At 42.7% G+C, this 26,378-nt stretch overlaps 1 protein-coding gene across 1 annotated transcript in view; it reads left to right on the top strand.

Annotated features, from left to right (window-relative positions):
* The window catches only part of scn4aa (sodium channel, voltage-gated, type IV, alpha, a), a gene marked incomplete at both ends in the record, with an annotated part of 64,808 nt that overhangs the window by 22,945 nt on the left and 15,485 nt on the right, over positions 1 to 26,378 (top strand). The window contains 8 exons of the mRNA XM_080747086.1: positions 3,820 to 3,949; positions 8,187 to 8,425; positions 9,706 to 9,879; positions 10,866 to 11,222; positions 17,546 to 18,034; positions 22,802 to 22,949; positions 23,479 to 23,633; positions 25,505 to 25,678. Coding sequence (XP_080603212.1) covers positions 3,820 to 3,949; positions 8,187 to 8,425; positions 9,706 to 9,879; positions 10,866 to 11,222; positions 17,546 to 18,034; positions 22,802 to 22,949; positions 23,479 to 23,633; positions 25,505 to 25,678 — 1,866 coding nt within the window. The remainder of the gene's footprint in view (positions 1 to 3,819; positions 3,950 to 8,186; positions 8,426 to 9,705; positions 9,880 to 10,865; positions 11,223 to 17,545; positions 18,035 to 22,801; positions 22,950 to 23,478; positions 23,634 to 25,504; positions 25,679 to 26,378) is intronic.

Here is a 26,378-nt window from a genome sequence, read left to right as displayed (position 1 = left end):
TGTAAATGATGACATTGCCAGAGATGCTGGTCCCTGAATTGGCTACTGTCTTAAACAAGAGAGGACACCGACATACATAAATAATCAGCCGATCGCAGTACTTGCGAGCTCTGCTTGCGCAAGTAACAAGAACAGGCTATATGCACAGCAGCCATTTTGGAGAGATGTTGGGCTTCTTCTAATGAAGGCTCTGTTCCATTCCGGTCAAACAGAGTGAGGTTGCTGATACTGTTCATGTTGGCTCACTGGAAACACTGTTTGAAAGTGTGGTCCAGTTGGGGGTTCCACATGACCCCTTAAAGGTGTGCATACAAAATGGAAAGGTGTGCATACAAATGGACCCACGGGTCCATTTGGTTCCATTTGTATGCTCTCAGAGTTATGGGAGTCCTTGAAATAAAATGTTTGAGAACCACTGTGCTACATGAAATGGAACAGAGCCTTCATTAGCATCATTGGTAACACCTTTGAAGGAAGTGAGAAGAGACCCAACTTCTCTCCAAAATGGCTGCTGCACATATAGCCTACTGCAGTCTGTCGAGGTGCCAACTTGGTGTTGTGCACAAGTAGGCCATGAGGTGTGCTGACAACTTGGCGGTGCCAGTGACATCACCACTGGCATCACCAGGAATGCTCGTCCCTCATTGGCTGTTAATGATGATTGGGTTCGGCTTTAAACACACACGGCCACCTACCTAACATACCTACCTACCTACACACGCAGCCGAACGCAGTATTTGCGCGGTCTGCTGGCGCAAGTAAAAAGAGAAAGGGGGGGGAGCTTTCTTCTTCCTGGAAAGACTGACGTACTGACCATTGAAAAAAATACACCCGTGTGAAGTGAGCGGTGCAGATGATTAAACGCATTTGTTACCGTAGGAAAACCCTTGGAAGAACACATGGTCATACACACAAAACCACGTATTGGAGCGGTTAGCACTGCTCAAAAAGCCTTTTTCACTACACCCATGTTGTCAGGGAAATAACAACAGACAGGTTGGCTTGGTGGAACGCGTATCTCCACTAGGCTTGGTGGAACTCCATATTTGGTCAGGTCTTTGACCCCAGTCATTTATGACATATCTATGACATACAGTAGGACTATATTTAGGCATGTTTCAACCCAATTTGAGTGTCATTGACTTCCAAGCTCAAAACTTGGTCAAATCTTAAGCTCCAAGGTGAGAGATGCCAAGGAGAAATGGCTGTGCCAAAGTTTTGATAATAAGGATGATAACTGCATGCTTTTCCTCGAGAAACCGTGTTCTTAATGTCAGACACAGGGTGATCCACCTAAAAACAGAGGACCCAAACTCCCAGGTTGGTTCGTTGTTGCGGCGGTTGTAGCGTCAGACATGACCCAGACGTTACAAGCCTGAAGTGAAACTTGAAAAAGGTTTACATATTTTATAACGTATTAAGAATAAGACCATTTCCTGGCTATTCTCGGATATGTTGAAGGCTGAATGGAGCTTCTACTTTACTGTTTCCCAATCAGTGGGTCTCAGATTTCCTACATTCCTACATTAAAAAAACATAATAATAATAATAATAACATGAATTAATATATATATATATTTATATATATATATATTATGTGTGTATATTATTAAAATACCATGAGTAAAAAGCTGATCTACAAGCTCGCAACGCGGTGCGAAGCGGCACGTGCGCTTGTAGTTCTGCTACTTTCACTAGTTTGTGTCCTGTGCAAACTAACGTCTAATCTCTCTTTTGCTTCTCCAGCTAAAAAGGTTTGGGAACGACTGTTCTAGCCTAGGTGATAGTATGCTAGAGCTAGAGCATGACAAATCTTTTAGGAGAAATAATAAATAAAGAATATTGACAATAAATAAAGATCTTCAAAGAAGAAAAAAAAAAGAATAAAGGTTTGTAGATGGATAAACCGCTGCCAGTAGGAACTAAGGACCCACTCTTTCACATTTAGGCAGGCGTATCGAGTAGAAAACGGTGCCCAAATTTTAGAGGCAAAGGTCTTTTAACCTTTAAAATTTTAACATTATGCCCTAGAAGACAATAAAAGCAATACATGTTAACTATATCCTTGGCTCGTTGTTAGTGTGCTTGAAGGCCTAAGCCTAAGACTTTCCGTCTTCTAGAATTTTTTTTCCTTCTTTTTTTTGAGAGGTGCTAGCCACTCCAATACGTGACTGTGTAATAAGTATCTGATTGACTGTATACTGTACCTATAGTCAGAGCGTTTCGGGCAGAAATCATGCACTTTACTATAAAAGCATGACATTTGGCACACAGTTAGAACATGCCATATGGAACATTTTTGGCTATAGGGACATCGCAGATTTGTCTTGGGAAACTTGTGGAAGCCAATCAAAGTTGGGGTCTCATTGACTATACAGTAAAAGTTATAGTAAAGTTAATTTGAACCCAACTTTGATGGGCTCCCACAAGTTTCCCAAGACAAATCTGCGATGTCCCTATAGCCAAAAATGTTCCATAATATCAACATATTGCCCGAAACTATTAGCGTGCTATTCTTCAGTAATAGTATTTTCTAGTGTGAAGTGTGAAGTGAACACTGCTCACTTCACACAGGTGTGATTTCTTTCTTTTTTTTTCTTTTTCTTTTTTTTTACATTTCGCCTTCTAACCTGTTCTGAGCCAAGCTGATGTTCATGGAAGTATCCCATGGTCTATGACAGTGCAAACGTTTTAGCCTGTGACCCAAAAGAGAGATTAGACCTTTTCCCGGGACCCAAACTAGTGAAAATAGCAGATCTATTAGCTTGCTTCGTGCCACGTTTTGAGCTTGTTGGCTATTTTCACTACTTCTTAAACATTTGTGTTCTAATTTATGGAATTTCTTAGATTTTTCTGTTGATTTCTTCATGGAAAAAAAAGTTTTTTTTTTTAATGCATGAGCTTTTTTGGGAATGTTTTCTTTAACATATTTTTTGAATAATAGTAATTCAAAGCAAAATGTTGGAAACCAAAAATTAAGGGGCCCATAAAAATGTTTCCGCGACCCACAAATGGGTACCGACCCCATGTTTGGGAAACAGTGGTCTATGGCAGTGGTTCTCAACCTCTGGGTCGCCACCCCCAGGGGGGTCCCCAAATTATTTTGGCGTGTCCAGTATTTACTGTTTACTGTTGAGTGAACAAACCAACAGCCAAGTGTATAGAGGATATCTACACATTTCTAAAGTGACAATTTAAAGATGTACTGTGTAAGTTGCTAAACTAGTGGTCAGTAGCGTTATTGCTTTTTTCGGCCGTTTCGCCCGGAGTCGTCGCGGACCACCGCCGCGGCGCCGCAAACCACCGCGACCGATACAAATCCGTGGAGGGGTAGAACGCATGGTAGAACGTAGTTTTCTGTCCAGGATTTGGGGATTAAGAGGTTAAGAATCCTTCACCATGGTAAACACTGAGCGAGGCTACTTCCTGAAGACCATGGCAGATAAGCTGTGATTGGCCGGTAGTGTATCATGTGTGTATGATCCGCGATGTGATTGGCCAACGTATACAGATGATGCAGATGCCGCTATTTTTCCGCGAAAACCGGACCCCGGCAAGGATCATAGAAAACATATAAAGAGAAGGCTTTAGAAGCTGAAAATAACGGAGTGGGTGCGGTTTAACAGTTAGGACAATTTTAAGATTTGTTTTATTTTTATTTTTTTACATGGTATAACTTTAAGGACTTTTTAATACCTCTAAAATGACAAATTAAACATTGGCCAAATTGTCAAATATTAGAGGCAGAAATTGTTTGCACTGATTGCCCAGTGTACTGCCAACTGGCCATTTGTAATCTTTTCGACATGTCTCTTTCAGCCTCCCTCAGACGATGAAGTGAAGGAGCAGTCACTGGGCTCTGTTCACAGCGTGCTTCAGGTGGAGGGGCCAGGTCTCAAACAAAGAACCAAGAGTGCTCTCACTGTGTTTTCAGTGGCTGCCATTGAAGGTCAGTGGTGTAAAGTAACTGAGTACATTTACTTAAGTACTGATCTTAAAGAAATAGCAGATCTACTGCGGGCTTGTAGATCTGCTATTTTTGAAAAAATCATGAAAATCTTTGAATATATATATATTTTTAAAGTGAACATTTGTAACTCAAATATTTGCTTCTGGGGGGGTCCCTGATACATAATATTTCGAGATGGGGGTCGGTGGCCAAATACATATAATTCTAGGTGTCCTTGACATGAAAAAGTTTGAGTACCACTGACATAGAAACATGCGTTTTTCAAAAACCTTTGTAGAATCGTGTCAAAAATATTCAAAGACTTGCACAAATGTTCACAATATTGTTACTAGCTCACAGCTTGAGTATAGGAAAATGGTCAATTACAGATTGTTCACAGCTAATGCTCGCAGAGCACAGTAAAAAGCCTCTGTATTAAATAAACACTGTGGGCCCTATTTTCATTGTCTTAACTCAGCGGGTGCCCACGCGTCAAACTCTTTGATGTCGCTGGAGGCCCACAACGCATTTGCCGCGTTTACTGTATTTACAGTAACAACTTTAAATCTCACCGTAAGGTCGGGGCTACGCCTGGATGTAGCCCATTCACCGCGGGTTGCTTCCAATGGACGCTGAGAGCATCGCGTGGCCGTTTTTCTCCATATACTCCAATGCATTTCCACATCTTTAAAGCCCTTTATCTCTGATGTATTTTTTTATGGCTAAAACTGTGGCCAACTGTGGCAAAATGACCAAATTTTGATCGGCAAACAACAGCTATGATCTACACTGGCCCATACAGTATGTTACACAACAACATCCTGTCTACGGTCATGTGACCAAGTGACGTCATTACGCATGCACTGACGCAGCAGGGCCGTGTGCAATACAATGGTGGTGGATCTGGGCATCCAGAGGGGATAACTCTGGCTCCATCTAGATCTAGGGGCACCCAATGTGTTAAGTACCAGCTCTTATGCCTTTAACTTTAAGGCCTGTCCGAACTTACTTTTCGTCGGAAAGGTCCGGTTTAACTACTAAATGACATCACTCGCATCTTCTGAAAAGCATTACCCCGAATTAGAGTTAGGAAAGCTGCACGTCGGAAAGTTTGAACTCTCCGAAGAAAAGTTCTGTGGTCGGAGACAGTATGGACAAGGCATAGCTCAGGGGTAGAGAAACTGGTATTAGAGCAAGAAGGGTATAAATCCCGAAGGGTTCCCAGTTCGAATCCGGGCTCCCCCTGAGTTAATGTCGAAGGGTCCTTGGGCAAGACTCTGAACCCCTAATTGCCTCCGGTGAGTAGGTTGGTGCCTTGCATGGCTTCCTCCGCCACCGGTGTATGAATGTGTGAGTGAATGGGTGAATGTAATGCACAATCTATGTAAAGCGCTTTGGATTAAAAGCGCTATATAAATGCACCATTTACCATTTACCATTTTGCATAAGAGCTGGTACTTAAGGCAATGAAAACAGAGCCCTGAGAGTGTAAACATGTGCCTCCACGGGGCTGCTTCTCATCCAGTCGATTATATTTCTGGACATGTGCAAGGAGTGATGACACTATTATTCAGGGCTTTGTGATGGAGCCACCGGGCATGAGTGTGTGTCAAGTGTCAAGTCCCTAAGGGGATTGTGGAAATACTCCAGGCTTAGTAGTGAGTACAAACAGACCACGCAATAACGTGAGGTGTACTTTCTTGGCTTACCGTGCAGCTGTCAACATTGTGCGCTCCGTTGTTCAAGGCTGATACACATGTATTGAGGGGGACCTTAATCACTTTGTGTTGGTCAGAGAGATCCCTGTTAACATAACAGTGGCTTGCACAGTCTTTAGTGATATGCACTCATTTTATATCAGTCCAAAATATTGCACTGAATGCTTATAAAGAATTAATGGTCACCCACTTTATATTGCCTATGTAAGATTACAATAACCAACAGTTATCTCAATAATGTGCCGTTCTTTATAACACCTTCTCTGTTTTATTGGTTACCAGCACAATGCTTTACCCAATAAAACACACTTCGACATGGTTCCTTCCTTCCGAAAGGATTGTTGAATCTGTGAATAGACGGTTAGTTTAGTTTTAGTTTATTTGATCAATTCGCATACATTATACAAGTCATACATCCACATAATCATTGTTTCAGGTGATCAAAAGGAATAGGCTGAAGCTGAAAGCTTATGAATGCCTATCCTACGTATTCATGAAATAAAATACATTGATTAGTTGTAAAAGTGTTCAAATTTACCGTCTAAGGAGAATGTTAAAGGTGATACACCATGAAATTTCACTTTTCCTATTTTAAAACCTTTTTTTGGGGTCCCACTAGCACCTTCTATCCTCACAAAGTCCCATTTCTGACCGTTGTGTCTTTTTTGAGAAGGCGAAGGTTAAAAGTATCCCACGGGTTCTCAAAACAGGCTATCCAGATTCAGGCCAAAGGTGGTGGTACTGCAGCTGAAATGCTCTGAGAGCCATTCAAAAATGAGAGGCTCTCTATTCAGGAGTGGTAATTTAGCCTCAAACCTTTTGAAAAACGTTTTTGGGACATAAACAATATGACATAAATACTGTTTAAATCACCTTTAAATAGAAAGAAATTGTAATTTCATGCCCAAAATACATCGGCCTGATAACAGATCAAAGAGTGCCTGTTCATCATATTCATGGCTCACCATATAAAAAGAAAAGAAAGACCCGTGATTCCTATGATTCCCATGTGATAGATGTTATTGGATTTTCGAGGCCACTCTAACCACGCCAGTCTTAATTGTTATCCATAATGGATCATTTGCTATCATGGGTTTCATTTCCCTCATTTTGTTCAAGACCATCTTTTTCTCTTTGCAAATCTTTGAATATATCCACAACTTTCCATCGTGCATTGCGCAGAAGGCGAGTGTGATCTACAAGCTCACAACGGTTGCATCTGTGACGCGACGTGAGCTTGTATGTCTGCTGTTAACCGGAAGTGTCCTTCAGATAATGCTACAGTAAAGTCTTGCTGAAATAGGTGGATATATTTTTTAAAGCGAACATTTGTAACTCGAATATTTGCTTCTGGGGGGTCCCTGATACATAATATTTCGAGATGGGGGTCGGCAGCCAAATACATATAATTCTAGGTGTCCTTGACATGAAAAGGTTTGAGAACCACTGATCATAGAAACATGCGTTTTTCAAAAACCTTAGAAGGATTTAGAAGACCTTTGTAGAATCGCATCAAAAATATTCAGACACACATTTTCAGAATATAAATTGTTACAAGCTTGCAGCTTGAGAATAGGAAAATGGTCAATTACAGATTGTTCACAGCTAATGCTCGCAGAGCACAGTAAAAAGCCTGAACACTGTGGGCTCTATTTTCATTGTCTTAAAGTACCAGCTCTTATGCCTTTAACTTTAAGGCCTTTAGGTCAGGCATATGCACTCATTGACATCAAAGGGGGCTTGAGCCCCTGCCTTTTATCTTTCTGTAAAAAGTGCCCTCTCCAGACCATGCAGTTTTTACTATGGTGAAAGAAATGCAAATGCCCCTCTTTCCATGCCATACCCGAAGGCAGCTTTCAAGAGAATCACCTTGTCCGAACTCTCCTGAACTTGAATGCAGGATCTTATGTTGAAAGAATTGCCCTCTCTGTAGAAATCCATGCCGTTTCGCCACATCTCCAGTATTGACTTGATCATGCTTAGTTCAGTGTGGTATCAAGCACCGAAAATAGCAACCTCCAAGCTTTTTTACATTTTCACCAAAAGGCTCTTAGAAATTTCAGTCCCTGCCTCTCTAACATTCTCTCCACGTCCCTGCTCATTTTGTCCAATATAGTAAGGGAATATCTTAAAAAGTCCTGGAATAAATTCCTTACCAAAAATGTTCTTTGCCAATGTGTTTGTAAAGGTGTCTAGTAACATATCCCACAAAGACTGAAATTCAGTTTCCCTATAGGAGAATCCGTTACAGCTGCTGAAAGTTGGGGTCCCATTAACTTAACTATACAGGATAAAACACACCAAAATAAATATGCTTTAAGTAGCATGTGAGGGGTCAAACTAGGGTTCTTTCATGATTCTGAATCCATTGCAAGCTTTTCTTTTGCACAAAAAAACATTCCTTACAAACACATTGGTGAAGAAATGTTTTGGTAAGGAATTCATTCCAGGATATGACACTATTTCTGAAGATATTCCCTTCCTAAATGCCACCTTTTTCTCTTTGTCTATAGGTGTAGACCTGGAGGAGTCCCAGAGGCCCTGTCCGCCCCTCTGGTACAAGTTCGCCGACCTCTTCTTGAAGTGGGACTGCTGCGTGCGCTGGGTGGTCTTCAAGAAGTGGGTGCTCTTTGTGGTGATGGACCCCTTCGTGGACCTGGGCATCACCATCTGCATTGTGCTCAACACCCTCTTCATGGCCATGGAACACTATCCCATGAGCAAAGAGTTTGACAACGTGCTCTCCGTCGGCAACCTGGTGAATATGTATTGCCTCTCGAAACACGTTCACTCTAGGACACTGGTTCTCTTTTTCATGACCCCCAAAGACTCAACCATTTTAATTTCAAGGACCCCCAGTTTGACATGCATTAGGCTACGGACCCGCATTCAATGGCATTTCTATGGGACCCCGATTTATATTGTAAAATCAATGTTTATTTAAAGGGATATTTCAGTTTGAGGAAAAAAAACGTTTGGTCATTTTATGGTCTAATCAGGCTTTATGAACACCCTGGACAGATTTTAATTAGCTTGATTCAATATTTAGATATTTTATGTAAATGTTATCAGGCCCTCCAGCCCCAGGGCCTCTCCCCATACACACCCATTGTAAACTCCCATTATTTTATTATGGTGACTCATACTACCCTCCTAATACATGAGCAGGCCGTGTTTTTCGATAACCTTTTTCATATATTTCTTCTTTGGGAAAATTATGACCAGCTCAGTGGGCTAGTGGTTTGAGTGTCCGCCCTGAGACTGGGAGATCGGGGTTCAAACCCCGGTCGGGTCATACCAAAGAAAAAAATGGGACCCAGTGCCTCCCTGCTTGGCACTCAGCATCAAGGGTTGGATTGGGGGTAAGTCCCTGCGACATACTAGCGTCATGTCCAGTGGGTGTACTTGTACATCAAGCTGCCTCACGCTACAGAAACATGAGATAGGCTCCTGCCCTATGAGCCTCATGGCTCGGCCGAGATACTACCCTCCTAATACATGAGCAGGCCGTGTTTTTTCGATAACTTTTTTCATTTATTTCTAATAATTCTTTGGGAAAATGGAAAGAATTAAATACAATGAAACATTATTTAAAATAAATTATAGAAAATATAATGGGTGTTTTAATGGTTAAATGGAGTTTGAAGTTACAATGGGTGTGTATGGGGAGGGAGGGCCTGGTAACATTTACATCAAATATCAAAATATTGAATCAAGCAAATTAAAAACTGTTCAGGGTGTTCATAAAAGCCTGATTAGACAATAAAATGACTTTTATTTTTGTTTTAAAGTGAAATATCCCTTTAACTCTGAGAGTGTACAAATGGGACCAAATGGAACCATTTGGTCTCATTTGTACACTCTCTGAGTTACAGACCCATAAGGGTCCATTTGGTTCCTATCTATCATTTAGCTGGGGACCCCCTGGACCTCCCTCAAGGACCCCTGGGTCCCCTGAGAACCAATGCTCTAGGAATTAAATGAACACTAATGATTCCGCCGTGCAGCTCCATGTAAATGAGTATTTCCTGCTTCTAGGTTTTTACCGGGATCTTTGCGGCGGAGATGTTCTTCAAGCTGATCGCCATGGATCCCTACTACTACTTCCAAGTGGGCTGGAACATCTTCGACAGCATCATCGTCACCCTCAGCCTGGTGGAGCTGTGCCTGGCCAACGTCCAGGGCCTGTCTGTGCTGCGCTCCTTCCGTCTGGTAAAGCTAGGAAACGTGCTTTACAACACACCAATAGCGATGGGACGTTAAGCGATATTATCGTTTATCGTGATAAAAAAAACACTCACGATAATCGTATCGTGGAGATTTAGTCTATCGTGATATCGTCCTCCGTCATTCACCGGGATCAATTCACCTTGTACTTGCCGAGCTGCATATCCGGTAACACTTAAACCCTCTATAATTGGTAAAAGGTACTTATAATATACGTACTTGATACAGTCTTTTTTTCACTCTCTATCAAACGTCTTTGCCAAAAAATAGCTGATCTACAAGCTCACAACGCGTCTCAAACGCGACACGTTGTGAGCTTGTAGATCAGCTATTTTTTGGCAAATGTTCCGCCCCAGGATAATGGATTTTCACAATAATATCGGATTACAATAGGCAATTGGCACTGGGTGAAAACATGGGTTACTAAATCATGTGTTAAAAAGAAAACTATATTTTTTATTGTTATCTTTATCGTTATCGCGCCCAGTGGGATAAGGTGACACACTTTAGTGTGACACTCATTTTAAAGGTGATACACCATGCATTTAAAAAGTATTTATGTCATATTGTTTATGTCCCAAAAACGTTTTTCAAAAGGTTTGAGGCTAAATTACCACTCCTGAATAGAGAGCCTCTCTCATTTTTGAATGGCTCTCAGAGCATTTTCAGCTGCAGTACCACCTTTGGCCTGATCTGCGCCACCCCTTTCTTCAAAAACGGCCGTCGCTGACGGCAGCGACGGCAACAATTCAGGACAGCCTGTTCTGAGAACCCGTGGAAAGCTTTTAACCTCAGCCTTCCCAAAAACAGAGAAAGACACAGTGGTCAGAAATGGGACTTTGTGAGGATAGAAAGTGCTAGTGGGACCCCAAAAAAAGGTTTTAAAATAGGAAAAGTGAAAATTCATGGTGTATCACCTTTAAGACAACGACATAACTCTGTGTTTCTTTGCCTTGCTATGATGGAGACAGCTCCGTGTCTTCAAACTGGCCAAGTCCTGGCCCACGCTCAACATGCTGCTCAGGATCATCGGCAACTCCGTGGGCGCGCTGGGCAACCTGACGCTGGTGCTGGCCATCATCGTGTTCATCTTCGCCGTGGTGGGCATGCAGCTCTTCGGCAAGAGCTACAAGGACTGCGTGTGCAAGATCGCCGAGAGCTGCGAGCTGCCGCGCTGGCACATGAACGACTTCTTCCACTCCTTCCTCATCGTGTTCCGCATCCTCTGCGGCGAGTGGATCGAGACCATGTGGGACTGCATGGAGGTGGCGGGGGCCGGCATGTGCCTGGTCGTGTTCATGATGGTCATGGTCATCGGGAACCTCGTGGTAAGTGCTGATCACGTCTGGTCCGGGCACCCCTGCATACATCAATATGTCCGTTAGACATTTTCTCATTTTTTTCTGCATGGGCACACTTTTCATGTTCCAAGAATCCATGGGCACACCGACATAATACGGGGGTGTAAATATCGTCACTGTCGGGAAGAAACCTTGTATCTCCGAGTTTCAAATTTGTACGTTATATGATGAAGCCCTGCTTCATCATATAAGACTGTCGCACAACAGTAGTGAAAACAGCAGATCTACAAGCACACAACGGCTGTTTTCACTAGTTTAAATCATTTTTAAAATGATAAATACAATACTGGCTTACAAGCAGTTTCAAGGGGCACACTTGACCCTTCTCAGGGGCACACCAAAGGTCCCCAGGCACAGTGGTTGAGAAACACTGTGTTAGAGCAAGGGTTCCCAAACTCTTTTGGTTAAGGGCACCCCTATAAATATTATTTACATCCGAGGCACCTCTACAATATATTCATAATCCCCCCCCCCCCAACACCTTATTGCGACCGAAGGTCATAGTTTAGTATGTGAAAAAGCACATGCTGGTATGCCATATTTTAGTGATTATGTTGGGAGGAAAGCGTTGAGATAATAGCCATTTTGGTTAGAACTGACTGAAAATAACTTTGTACTTTGTAAAATGATACTAAATATGTTTTTAAGTGTCCAAATAAATTCCAAATACTATCAAATTATCTCGCGGCACCACTGGACTGCCATCACGGCACCCCAGGGTGCCCCGTCACCCACTTTGAAATATCGAGCCTAACCCTCAACCATACAGGGTTAAATGTCACCCTTTTAATCAGGCCTAGAAGAGTCTGAACCTGTGTTTTGTTAACGGGATACATCTTCACTATGTCTCCCAGCGCATAGTGACGAAAACAGTTGCAGGGCTGTATCGTATGATAGGTCAAATGCAAAGCATGTTTCATGTCTTGCCTTCCATGACTGTAATTGCTAAAGACCTGAGGTCCTATAAATAGGACCGTGTATTGGAGTGTATCAAAAGATGCTCGGTCAGGATTTAAATTGCTGAAGTGCGTGCGCGTATTCTAAAGACGGCAGCCTTTCGACGCCGGTCGCCGAACATTCGCCCCCACTGTTAAGTTGTAAAGCTGGCAAAGTGTTATCTCAAATCCCTCTATAATCTGAATGATTATAGCATTATAATTGCAGGGGATCTTGTTATCATGCCCCCCTCCCCTCCCCCCAGTTAAATGGTGCCAAGGACAGACAGACAGACAGACAGACAGACAGACAGACAGCTGGGGGATAAACCCGTTCCCACTGGATGGCCTTACAGTTAGTGCTGTCACAATTATTACAACATAATCGTCTAATCGTAATTATTTGACATAATCGCAAATATTTTTCATGATCGTCATATTCGTTTCCATGTTGAAAAATGTAAAAAAAATTGTGCAAATAGCAGATCTACAAGCTCACAACGCGTCTTATCGCATTGTAGATCGGCTATTTCCACTATCAAAGCTGTCAAATATGTCAGTAATGTTCTATATTTCTATGGATCTATCAGTATGCGTCTCAGTTGACATTATAAGCAACAGCAAACGGCAACTATCTGGAACGGTCCCTGACATATCTTGGCCCTACAGGGCAAGGACATGCGGATGGAAGATGATGCAGCTGATCACTTCCGTCTCATTATGTGCGATGAGAGCCAAAACCATTTCCTGTGGGGTTATTTATAGAGATGAAAAGGAAATGGATGAGCTAACAAAAGTGCCGCACGCAAGTCTAGTGCCACACGATCGTCGTGGCTTTCATGTGTCTCTCTCTCTCATTCCATCCTTCACAGGTCGCGTTGGCATTGCATTCATTCCATATCGCCTTACGCCTAACCTCAACTATTCTAACTCTAAACCTTACCCTAGACCAGTGGTTCTCAACTTTTTTACACTAAGTACCACCTCAGAAAGAATCCGTCTCTGCAAGTACCACCATAATAACTGATTTTAAAATACAGGTGTGTAGACCTCCCCCATCCTATTCAGCTATGCACAGTTAACACAGGAGGCCATTATATTCTCTGAATTCATGGTTATTTTTATGTTTTTGTTGCATTCCTTAACCATTAATTTAATGACTGGGTCATCGTCCAGATTTAGCTACTATACGTCTATGTACTTCTATTAACACATGGGCTGCTCAGGTTTATAACATTTCTAGCTGTTGCTGCTGCCGCCGTTCACTCACGCTTTATTTTGAAGAGCCTCGGAAGCTTCGTGCGTGTGCACGTGGGTGTCCACTGACGATTGGGGAAGATAATCCCTTTGTTTACAAAAGCTCGCAAAACTAAAATCCAAACGGGAGCCGACCATCGCGTTATAGTGTCGCCGTGAAAACAATCAGATCTCTGCTTCCCTGGCGTTCTTTTCACCTCATTCAGAGATAAAGCCCTTTTTATGTTTCAGAGTAGAATGGAAATCAATGTAACCAGCCTCAGCTATTTTCTCTCTCTCCCTCTCTCTCTCTCTGCTACGGGGTGACGTATGGACTCGGGTCATTCAGAGGGCAGGCAGCTGCACGTACAGTTAACCCTTCGTTGTCTCGTTCAGGGACGAGTTTGGCGTGGTGACACCTAGTGGCCTTAACTCGTTCCTGAACGAGTTTGGCCTCCCAAGTGTTAACGGCTAGGTGTGCTGTCATGCTCATTTCAGCACGGCTAGACAGCCTATTTCAACCAATTGCTTGGTCAGAAGAACTACCTGTAGTATAATATATATATTTCCACACCACTTATCTTGTCTTTTTTCTTCTTGTGTGGCTATTTTTGGCTAAAGTACTCAGAATATGGACACTAGGGTTCAAGTGGTTAATATAAAAAAGAAGAAAAAAAGTTTATATCACTCAAAGATTTGGAGGACCCCCTGTAGTAACTCTGAGGACCCCCAAGATTCTCCTCTGATTCACTCCAGCAGTGTTGAGCGAAGAGCATTCGTGAAATGCAATTAATTGGGTGTGTCTGAGGTTATGAGTTGTACCCTGGCAAGAGTTGTGCACAGGCAAGAGCTCAAAGCGATTAGCTACACCCGGCTGGGGAGCACATTGGGAAGAGAACAGACACTTGATTCTCATCCCTAGCTTGTTTGTAAAGGATTTTTACATTTTAGGCAAGAAATAGGCAATTATTGCTTAACCTTGATAATTGCACACCTACAACAGCTAGTTTAAAACGTTATCAATATTTTGTCGCTGTCGGTGGAAATCCTTTCCAAAACCGTTTATTACCGTTACAAGCTCACGGCACGTGAGCTTATGTAGATCTGCTATTTAAAAAATATATATACATTTGAAAAAGTGAAATGGGACTGAGAGCTGATCTACAAGCTCAAAACACACCGCAGTGCGAAGCGTTTAGAGCTTGTAGATCTGTTATTTTAGCTATTATGTTAACGTTATGAACTTAAATACAAATACATTGGACATAAAAAAGATTTTCTTTTATACTAGTCATTAAGCTACTGATAGAGACTGAAGTAATTAAAGCGGTTCATGTCTGCATGTTTGGAATTGTAACAGTTAATAATATACCAGTATTTCAATATTTACCTGCGGGCGGCAGTAAGTGAAGGTGGCATGAGTCGCATGTGGCTCCCGGTTTATGCTTGAAGCACTGTTTTCCCCCTCTGTCCAATTGGGTGAGCCGTCCCAATACTCAGGAAGTGACAATTGGTTGTAGCTACGTGTGTCATTGGTTATTGGGAGAATCCGCTGGCTGGCTGAACACATAAAGAGTTTATCAGCCGGCAGCATTTGAGTACTTTTTCCACCACTACTAGGGCATTCACAGAATATTCGAATATCAAAGTCAATATTCGACATTGTTCACCAAAGTCAAATATTTGCTTATTTCTTCATTTAAAAATAAATATTATTTATTAGTGGTTTATACAGCTTGGCTAGATAGGAAGTCATATGAATGAGTTGTCAATGACCATGGTGGATGAATTGGTTAATGGTTAATGCTCTAGTCTATACTGATGTCATGCGTCACGTTTCGTCTCCCGGAACTAATTACCAGTGGGAAAAACAGCGGCCAGCCGGCAGACTCGATGTCATGATGGAGGAAGAGCCAGCTAATGCAGCTGTCACTAATAGACCGAAAATTGACCAGTTTGAAAGCTATGAAAAAATATATCTATATTTCCTGTAGAATATTCGACTATTCGAATACTTTGAGGTTGAATAATTCGAATCCTAAAAATCCCTATTCGTGAATGCCCTGCTGACTAACTGGCCTTTCCTGTGAGACCCTGCTTTCGCTCTTCTTCTAGCTGCCCCCCGTCCAACTCCCACCCTCCTCACCACTTCCTGGGGCTTGGTTTTTGTCCGACTCAGCCGTCTCTCTCTCTCTCTGTGCCCCGTACTGATTCACAGCTCTCGCCCGGGGAATGCATGAGATCCAGGGGCGTCACACCAAATTCTGGGCCCTGGGTACAAGGATTCACTGCGGGCCCCCCATGAATGTTAACTATTGAAAAACAGCAGATATACAAGCTCACAGCGCGGCACCGAGTGCCGCGCTGCGAGCTTGTAGATCTGCTATTTTTTTTAAATCATGATAATGTGTGCCAAGAAACCTGACATGTTTCCATGTCAGTGATGCTCAAACTTTTTCATGTGAAGGACCCCCCCCCCCATCTCAAAATATTTAGTTCCAGGGACCCCCCAGAAGCAGCATTTTTGTTACAAATGTTCACTAAAAAAAATACATATATTCAAAGATTTGCGCACATTTTCACGACTTTTCAAAAATAGCAGATCTGCAAGCTCGCAGCGCGGCACTCGGTGCCGCGCTGTGAGCTTGTATATCTGCTATTTTTCAATAGCTAAAGTTACTAGGGCCCCTCCACCTTGGGCCCTGGTAACTCAGTCCAACTCTCCTACCCCTGGTGACGCCCCTGATGAGATCAGCCTGCCCCAGGCCCATGTAACGGTGATCTCCCTCTAAACCTGGGAAACAGGAACCGAGAAATGGACTAACAGGTTTTAGACACTAAAGATAGCCACCTCTGCAGCAGGCGGCGGACAACATAATATTTATTGATGTTCCCATCACACGGCCAACTTGATATGCGTTGTGTACATGAGCCACTCTGGAGTTTGGGGTGCAGATCCAGGCACTGGTGGAAAGTAACTGAGTAGATTTACTTAAGTAGGACTACTGCACTGTACAATTTTGAGGTATTTGTACTTTACTTGAGTATTTCCAATACTTTTACTTCTACTCCACTACATCTCGGATCCAAATGTTGTACTTTTACTCCACTACAATTATTTTAAAACTTTAGTCACTAGTTACTTATTATAAAACATACATTAATCCACTTTAGCCCTATTTTATACCTTGGCTATTTGAAAATAGCCGATCTACAAGTTCACAATGCAGCGGGGTTGTGAGCTATTCTGCTATTATTAGCTATTTTCAAACATTTTGTACTTTTGGTACTTTAAGTACATTTTGACAGTCAGTAATCAATAGCATATAGCACACACTAGTTACTAGTCCAAGCGTTTCGTGCACACATCGTGCACTTTATGAAAGTAGCATGACATTTGGCACACAGTTAGAACATGCCATATGGAACATTTTTGGCTATAGGGACATCGCAGATTTGTCTTGGGAAACTTTTGGGAGCCAATCAAAGTTGGGCTCTCATAGACTTTATACAGTAAAATAATACAAAAAATAAATATGCTTTAAGTAGCATGTGAGGGGTAAAACTAGGAGTTTTTCGGGATTCTGAATCCAATGCAAGCATTTGTTTTGCACAAAAAATGTATAGTCTCCATATGGGTAACTGGGTAACATGTCATTAGGTCGAACACCCTTTGGATCGACCACCAAACTCTAACCCAAATCCTAATCCTAACCTCAGTAAAACTATGCCTAACTCTAACCCTAAACCTAACCTCAGTAACCGTGACGCGGGTGATTATCTAACTTGCCGACGCTCGCGGGTGATTATCTAACCTGCCGACGCTGTTCGACCCAACTGGAGTTCGACCTATGGGGCAGTCCCCAGGTAGGTCCCAGGTAACTGGTCCAATATACATCACTGGCCAGATGGCCAAGAATCGCATGTCGCCCTGAGGCGTCTTACTAGTGTTATACATAAATAAAAGTGTCATAGAATAGAATAGAATAGAATAGAATAATTCACAAGATCCAAACTCCCTCTCAGAGTTACAATCATCATTGACAATCAGGACTTTGCTGTTTAGGTGTAAAACGGTGGCTGCCAACATCTCATCTCAGTGCTTTATCTTTCCTTCAGGTATTGAACCTCTTCCTGGCCTTGCTGCTCAGCTCGTTCAGCGGAGACAACCTCTCGGCGGGGGATGACGACGGGGAAATGAACAATCTTCAGATAGCCATCGGCCGGATTACCTGGGGCATCGACTGGATTAAAGCCTTCATCGTCGGACTGGTCCTGCAGTCGCTGGGCAAAAAGCCCAAAGACTCACAGGAGGACGCTTGCGCGGACGGCGCGGACCCCAAAACGGAAGCCATTGAAATGAACCACTTGGACACTGGCGAGAATTTAAAAATGGCGGACGGGATATGTAACTGTTTGGTTGAAGGCAGGCCTTCAGGGTATTTCGTGGTGGACGGGGAGTTCGGGCTCGCTGTTCCCATCGCCCAGGGAGAGTCCGACTTTGAAAACGTGGATGAAGATGAGGATGATGAGGATGAGGATGACGACGACGACGACGACAAAGAAGCACTGCCAGAGGAGGAGAACAAGAAAGAAGAAGAACACAAGGTAAGAGGAGTCGAAATGTACGTTGACATGATAGGACCACAGTGGTGTAAAGTACATTTACGTATTTTGAGCTGGTAGATCTGCTATTTACAGGGTTCCCACGGTCATGAAATTCCTGGAAATATTTTGAAATTAGAAAAAATATATTTCCAGTACTGGAAAGGTTTTGGAATTGATCAAGGGTCCTGGAAGGTCCTGGAAAGAATAGCGATGCATTGTCTTTGGTTATTGATTTTGTTAATACCTCTGAAATGACAAATTCAAATTCAAATTGTCAAATATTAGAGGCAGAAATTGTGAAAATAGCAGATCTACATGCGAGGCGTTGTGAGCATGTAGATCGGCTATTTTCACAAGAAAACCGTGTTATACGAAATTCCTCTACTCTTAGTGCTCGTCAGGGTGCCGGGGTCCCCAGTTCCAATATGATTATTTCGGGGGTCACGGCCTGAAAAGGTTGGGAACCACTGGCATACACTACCTGTCTTTGGGCATCGCGCATAGGTGTAAGCGACTCGCTATTGAGCTGAATTATTGTTATATAGTCCTGGAAATTGGGTTCAATATTCTGGAAAAGTTTTGGAAATTAATTGGTAAAAATGTGTGGGAACCCTGTATTTAATTTGAAAACTTGAAATGGGACATTCTGCATAAAGAGTACTTTTACTTTTGGTACTACATTTCGATTACTTGTAACAAAGTATTTCTAGATAGTTTTACTTAAGTAAAAGAGTGAGCGCACTTTTTCCACCACCAAAATAAAAGTACAATGTTATCTCCAGGTTCCTTTTTACCTGAATCTAATTGAATGGTATAGTACAGTGTGCCGAATGTGAAGGCATTAGGCAACAACAGACCATGCTTCCTGATTCCTTGGCTCGGGTCTGATATGCTATGTCATACAGTATGGGATGACGGCTCAACGAAATTCTATTTCAAAGCAGCAGCTGAATTGGATATGCCATCACTCCAAGTGACTATTCATTCGGACCGTAGTGAGTAGGATACACTCAACATTACCACAAAGTTCACTGATGAGAGGCTTTTGTTTTCTGTTGTGTTATGGTTTACTAGTCCTTGCCCAGGGATGGGGGGGTGAGCACAGTATACTAGAGCGACATGCGGCCTTGCCCTAAAGGGTGAGGTTGTGCCAGTTCTTGGCCATCTGGCCAGTGATGTTTATCGGACCAGTTGATCCATGTACTGTATATAGTACATCCCTTTTATGCCCTGTCTGAACCAGCCGCACAGATATGGGCTGTCTTCCTCCATATATGGGCATTCACATATGAAGTCCTGTTAGATATGGGCTTAATATTGATGACATCAGGGATCTCCTTATGTGGGCATAAAATAAATCATCAGACAGTTAGATGGCTTACTCTTTCTTGAAGCTAGAAACCGTAGAACCTGACTGTAATTTATTTATTATTAGGACCATGACAAAACTAGCTGCTCTGCTAAGTATGATCTATAACGCATTTTTTCCCCACTTGAAAATAATATTAGCTATGCTGAATGAAAGTTTCACTGATAAAACTATACCAACCAATTTGTACGCATGCTTGTGCACTTTCTTCCCCTCCTTTCTAAAGCATGCTGTCAAAAGTCATCCAGACAGGGGTGTGTCGCACTAAATTCTGGGTGCTGGGTACAAGGATTCACTGTGGACCCCCTTAACCCATTTAGACTGGGAACACATTATTATGAATTATTTTGTGCTTTAACTATTGAAATATATATGTAACACCTGTGTCGTAAAGGTAGTGACAGTTACCAAATTACAGAATGGGGCACATTTACATTATGTACAACATGGCTCTTCAGGTAATTGGTAGCCTACTCTTCATCTTTCTTTATAGTGTGTCAGTGTACTGCTCACCTAATCTCTCAAGAACAGATTCTCTGATGCTTACAAAACAGAGGGGAGCTGTTTTCCCCTTTTCTTTGACAATGGCTAGCCAGATTGGTGTTCACCAAACAATCAATCACACGTGTGATTGATTGACGGGGGGAGGGGTGTGTGTGTAGCAGGCAGCATCCACTGTGCTCCTCCACTCTACACAGTACACACTATAGTTTACAGTTGTTGTTGGTGTGAATGATAAATCAATGGCCATTTACTATTATCATTAATACTATTACTAGCCTATATTTTGGTTGAAACTAACTAACTAACTAAGCCATAAAATATTTCATATCGATTATGAAATATTAAAAATCGATTATTGATTAATCGATCGATTAATCGACTTTCGATTAATCGTTGACATCCCTACTCCTTGCAGGGCAGTGAGAAAGTGCGTGTGAGGGAACTAATTGTCCAGCTAATTTTCCAGTCCTGCACTGTTCCTCACAGTGCAGAGGTGAGTATGCGTTTGTGAAAGTCCAGTTCTTAGTGTGTGCAGACATGTGTGTATCACCGACCAATACTACTGCACTGCTCCAAGCAGTTTCCTACCTAGCTCTGGTCCATAGCGTTAGTGGAGTTCTCCCTAACGCTATGTTCCTCTACCTCCGTATTCCTTGGCAAAACTGGAAAACCCTGCCGTCTGGTCCGAAAATAACAAAAACTGTTTCGCCCCTCATCAAACCAAAGGTATCAGTGGACAGTTGAAAGCTTACTCTACTTAGTGGACGAGGTCTGAGCCCCCCACCACACGATTAAAATACATTTCTAGGGCAAAATGAAAAATATTCCACCAGATGGAGACGCTCTTCCAGGTTTTTACGAAACAGCGCTTCCAACGTCACAGAGTTGAATAACACCCAGTGAGACTAATGCTCTGTGTAATTCGGTCCTCTGACCTGCGCGGCAGTAGTGAGTTGGCACCTTGATGGCGACGACAATTAGTGAAAAACGAGAAGAAATGGAGTCTCCATCCGGTAGAATATTTTTCATTTTGCCCTAGAAATGTATTTTAATCTTGTGGTGGGGGCCTCAGCCCGCGTCCACTAAGTAGAGTAAGCTTTCAACTGTCCACTGATACCTTTGGTTTGATGAGGGGCCAAACAGTTTTTGTTATTTTCGGACCAGACGGCGGGGTTTTCCGGTTTTGCCAAGGAATACGGAGGTAGAGGAACATGGCGTTAGGGAGAACTCCACTAACGCTATGGACCAGAGCTATTTCCTACCACACTGGGGACACAGACTATATGGCTCTGGCTCACGGACTATGGTTCTGGCTGGGTCTGCCCAAGGAGAATTCTAAAGGTGCCTCCACACCGAAGAGTCTACAGGAGACTCCTTCTGACTGTACACAGACTGCAAAGAACTGCAAAAAACGAAGCACATTTTTGTGTATGCTGTATGCCGACTGTAGTTACTGTACGCAGTTGTGCGCATGCGCACATCGCACATTGAGATCGCATGAACATGAGTGAATGCAGAAAGGAGTTCGAATGCTCTGTCTAAAGAAAAAAAATCACACACTGATGATGATGATGATGATGATGATGATGATGATGATGATGATGATAGACCCAGGGGGGGTCGTCACAGGGGGATCAAATGCTGATGACATGATACATTGGAAAAACACTTGGAAAACGTACAACATCAGTAAAAACACATGGACTTACATGCAAAGTCACGTATTGGGAGTGGTTAGCACCCCTCACAAATATTATATATGTTTCAGTGTGCATATTGTCATGGTCAAATTAACCTGCTGTAGACATGTGATACTTGGTAGAGTAAGAGAAGTTTTGTGAGTACCTTGCTACTCCTTGCAACTACAGTACTTGCGAGGGTGTGAACTGGCCTTTTGTAATGTCTTTAGTGTGGAAATACCATTTTCTGTTGGATTTTGTTTGTCTTTATCTCTTGTGTGTGAACGACTACCTATTTTATTTCTCGTGTTTTGTTTGTCTCTTTTTCTTAGTTTTTGTTATTGTGTTATGGCCTCATACATCCCTTCCCCAAAAGGACCACAATGAAAACAAGCATTCTGTGTTTTTTTTTTGTGCTTTTTTCCTTTTTAATTCATTTTCAATTAAGTGCTCAGCCAATCAATAAAAAAGGGAGGTACAGGGAAAAGAGATACAGTCCAAGTGAATATGGTAGTGATCTGCAAACCCAGTTAACCTGCATGACCCTGGTCTGATGACCTAACTAGCTCTGCCAAGAGGAACTGTATTCATTTAACTGTGACACTGGGGCTGAGTGGTTGGGGTCCACCATCCACATCACGACATTGTAAATTGTAGAATTCCATTTATTATGCGACACGTTGTGAGCTTGTAGATCTGCATAAAAATGAACTTAAATGACTCAGTTCAAGACACTTACAACACATACCCCTGCTTGTGGGGGATGTGTTACCAGTCTTCCTTCCATGCTTTCCCTACACACTCTTTCTCAGTGTTCCTTCTTCACTGCTAGATTTATAGTATTCCACATTAGACCTAATACACATAATTGTATGGTTGAAAATCACACAGAGTTAAGGCCCATTCCCACTGGGCCAGATAACAGATAAAAAAATCTCTTTCTCCAGATATTTTTCCATTCAAAGTGGATGGTAGATTCAGATAAAAAAAATATCTACCACAGATATTTGCCACAGATACTTTTATCTGTGGCAGCTATTTTTTTTATCTGTATCTACCATCCACTTTGAATGGAAAAATAAATCTGGAGAAAGAGATTTTTTTATCTGTTATCTGGCCCAGTGGGAATGGGCCTTTAGTGTTCTAGGCCTAATGTAAAAAGTGCAAATACTTTTTTCACCACTGATGCTCAGCTACTTATTCCTGTCTTTCTAGCTGATGGCTGCGTTGGACGATGATGATGGTGATGATGATGATTATTCGGTGTGCAGCACCGTGGACTACCAGCCTCCTGAGCCTGAACCAGAGGAAGAGGAGGAGGAGGAGCCTGAGCCAGTGGAACCAGAGTCCTGCTTCACTGACAGTATGACCACTACCACAACATCCACTGAAACTATGGCAAAATCAACTGTGGATTTATTCGACTTAAAGGACAACTTTAGTTTTTTACAACAAGGGTTCATATTTTATATTGTAATTAGAGAAAAGAAAAACAGAGTGTTAAAATATTTTCATTTACTGCGTTCTATCGTTTTAGCCATTTTTGTATTTTGATTTCAGTGGTTGGGTGCATGCTTACAAGTGGCGAAACATGTATTTTTAAACACAATAAGCTGACAATTTCTTTGTTACTATTTACACCAGCCCCCATAAGTCACATCTGCCCATGAAAGATTACGGTGCATCTTGGGAATGGGCTTATTGTGTCTAAAAAGACATATTTAGCCACTTGCATGCATGCCCCCAACTTCTAGCGGAACCCAGTCTGTCTTGCACCCCCTGCTAGAAGAGGCTAGAATGGCCTATGATAATACATATAATACTACTTAACAGTGCAGTGCTAAACAAAAGTGTCAAATGACCCGCTAACGTGGACGTCCCTCTCCCCTCAGACTTCGTGACGCGCTTTCCTTGTCTAACCGCCGACATCACTCAGGGCCGCGGCAAGAAATGGTGGAACCTCCGGAGGACGTGCTTCACCATCGTGGAGCACGACTACTTTGAGACTTTCATCATCTTCATGATCCTCCTTAGCAGCGGAGCGCTTGTGAGTGCCGTCAGCAAGTCATGAATAAGTAATGAGCAATAGGTTCTATGCACAGCAGCCGTTACAGCTGTTACCAATAATACTGATTAAGGCTCTGTTCCATTCTGGGAGTCCCTTTTTTGCAGATCTTTCAGGTTCAGGTTTATTGTCACACAGATACAATGAAATGCTTGTGCCAAGAGCACTCTCAGCCTTATTACACAAAGACATGGTCACAGTGACCGACAAGAGTGTGGACCCACATACCATGCGGGCCACACAAGACAAATCCCAACAAACACAACATACAATACCATACAGTGTAACAGTGTACAGTTTAAAAGTGCGTACAGTGCCTATGTTTACCTATGTTTCAACCCTCCATTGAGCAACCTGACCTGGGCAAAAAACTATTACTGAAACGAGTGGTGTGCGATTTGATGCTCCGGTAACGTTTTTTGGATGGGAGGAGTGAGAACAGGGAATGGACAGGATGGCTGCTATCTTTAATGATGTTCTGAGTTTTTTTCTTGCAGCGTGTGGTATAGATTGTATGGCGCTGTGGCAGTTCTGTGTCGACGTTTTCCTTCAGTCCGAGTGTATCAAAAAAGCACTGCGGTTAAGGCAAAATCCGCCCGTGGAAGCTGTGCGGAGATGTCGAAAGTCGGAGGGATGATTGATTGACTATTCTGACCCCCTGGTTTACAACTTCTAACGGTGCGGAGTCGGCTCATGCAACCTTCGCAACTTGGCTCAATGTCGCCTGAGACGGCGCGCCTCCGTCGTCTCCAATTAACCAAGGTGCTTTTTTGATACACTCGGACTGAAAGACCTGCAAAAAAGGGACTCCCGTTCCATTCTGGTCAAACAGAGTCATGGTGTTGACACTCTGCTACACCAGTGGGTCTCAGAGTGTCCTCGAGGGGGTTCCAAATGGCCCCTTATTGGTCTGTAACTCTGACAGCGTACAAATGGAACTCCCACTCTCTGAGTTATGATGGTCCTTGAAAATAAAAGGTTTGAGAACCACCGTGCTACACGAAATGGAACAGAGCCTTCATTAGTATCATTGGTAACACTAGCCCTAGAATGTCTGTGAGCATTACATATAGACTTTGTCAATATTCCATGAATCCAAAGCCATATATATATCGGTCCCCTTGCGCGGCGGTTAGCAGAGAATCTGCGCGGTGGCGAGCGTTGCTTGTGTACACACCCAATAATTCATTCCTCAGCCTTGGAGAACGATATTGTCCTGTAGTGTCATATCCCTTTGAAAGTTCTGGCTGAAAATGTGTATTTAGTCAAATATCTCCACTTTTCCACACGGACGACTTTCCGACCGGGCGAGGGGCTCGAAATGACTGCTGGACTGAATATATCATAACTTCCTTTGGGAAGCACAAACGTATGGGGCACACAATTGACAGGTGCGTTGTGATTGACGTGGGGTAATTAATCACACCACCTGCGTGATTGTGTGCCCCGTACGTTTGTGCTTCCCAAAGGAAGTTTTGATATAATCTGTCAAGCAGTCATTCCGTGCCCCACGCCCAGTCGGAGAGTCGTCCGCGTGGAAAGCTCGTGGAAAAGTGGAGATATTTGACTAAATACACGTTTTCAGCCAGAACATTCAAATGGATATGACACTACAGGACAATATCGTTCTCCAAGGCAGAGGAATTGTAACGCTCGGCACTTTAGTGCCGCGCAGATTATCTGCTAACTGCCGCGCAAGGGGACCAATCTATGGCTGTGTATTTGGAGATTACACCCAATTTATTTCCAATATGGCTACTGTGCATAGAGCCTAATCACATCTTTTTTTTCCCATACATCTGAGATTTCTAAGTCTTTTACATCTATGGTTTAACATCTACTACCTTTGCCAGGCGTTTGAAGACATACACATCGAGAGGCGGCGAACGATCAAAATTATCCTCGAGTACGCCGATAAAGTTTTCACCTATGTCTTCATCATTGAGATGCTCCTTAAGTGGGTGGCGTATGGCTACAAGACCTACTTCACCAATGCCTGGTGTTGGTTGGACTTCTTCATTGTGGGCGTAAGTTTTTATGCTGTGTTTTGTTACAGTTTACGGTTTAAGTTTGAGTTTGGTTCATTAGTTTAAATACAAAATGCTTTCAGTTTCGCATGGAATTATTTGTGTGTTTTTACTTTTATATATAGTTTAACCCAAGTCATGTGTAGTAAAATAACGATGCACTTGCAAAGCAACCTGATTAACCCATTAAGAGTATTTTATGCTTTAATTATTAAAATATAGCAGATATACAAGCTCACAGCGCAGTACCGAGGGGCCTTTTTGGTTACAGAACCAGTGCCGGTTCAACTTTCTTGGAACCTTGGTTCGTTCTTGCGAACCGGCTTGCGTTTCCACCAGATTGAACCAGAGGAACCAGGATTTTGTGGTTCCCGTTCGGAACCCACTTTTACGGTTCCGAACCAACTCCGGTTCTCGGTGGAAAAGCTCACCTCTGGTTCATCCCATAGGCAGGAGAAAGAACCAGAACTGCTTCTTTGCAAGTGGAAAAGGCCCCCGAGTGCCGCGCTGCAAGCTTGTAGATCTGCTATTTTTGAAAAATCTTGTTTTTTTTTAATTAAATCTTTGAATGTATCGTTTTAAAAGCGAACATTTGTAACTCAAATATTTGCTTCTGGGGGGGGTCCCTGTAACAACATATTTTGAGATGGGGGTCCGTGGCCAAATACATGTCATTTTGGGGGTCCTTGGCATGAAAAAG

The sequence above is a fragment of the Nannobrachium achirus genome (genome assembly GCF_963921795.1).
Source record: "Nannobrachium achirus genome assembly, chromosome: 18".
Classification (NCBI taxonomy): Eukaryota; Metazoa; Chordata; class Actinopteri; order Myctophiformes; family Myctophidae; genus Nannobrachium; species Nannobrachium achirus.
The sequence above is the reverse complement of the archived record's forward strand: the minus strand, read 5'-3'. Positions and strand labels throughout refer to the sequence as shown.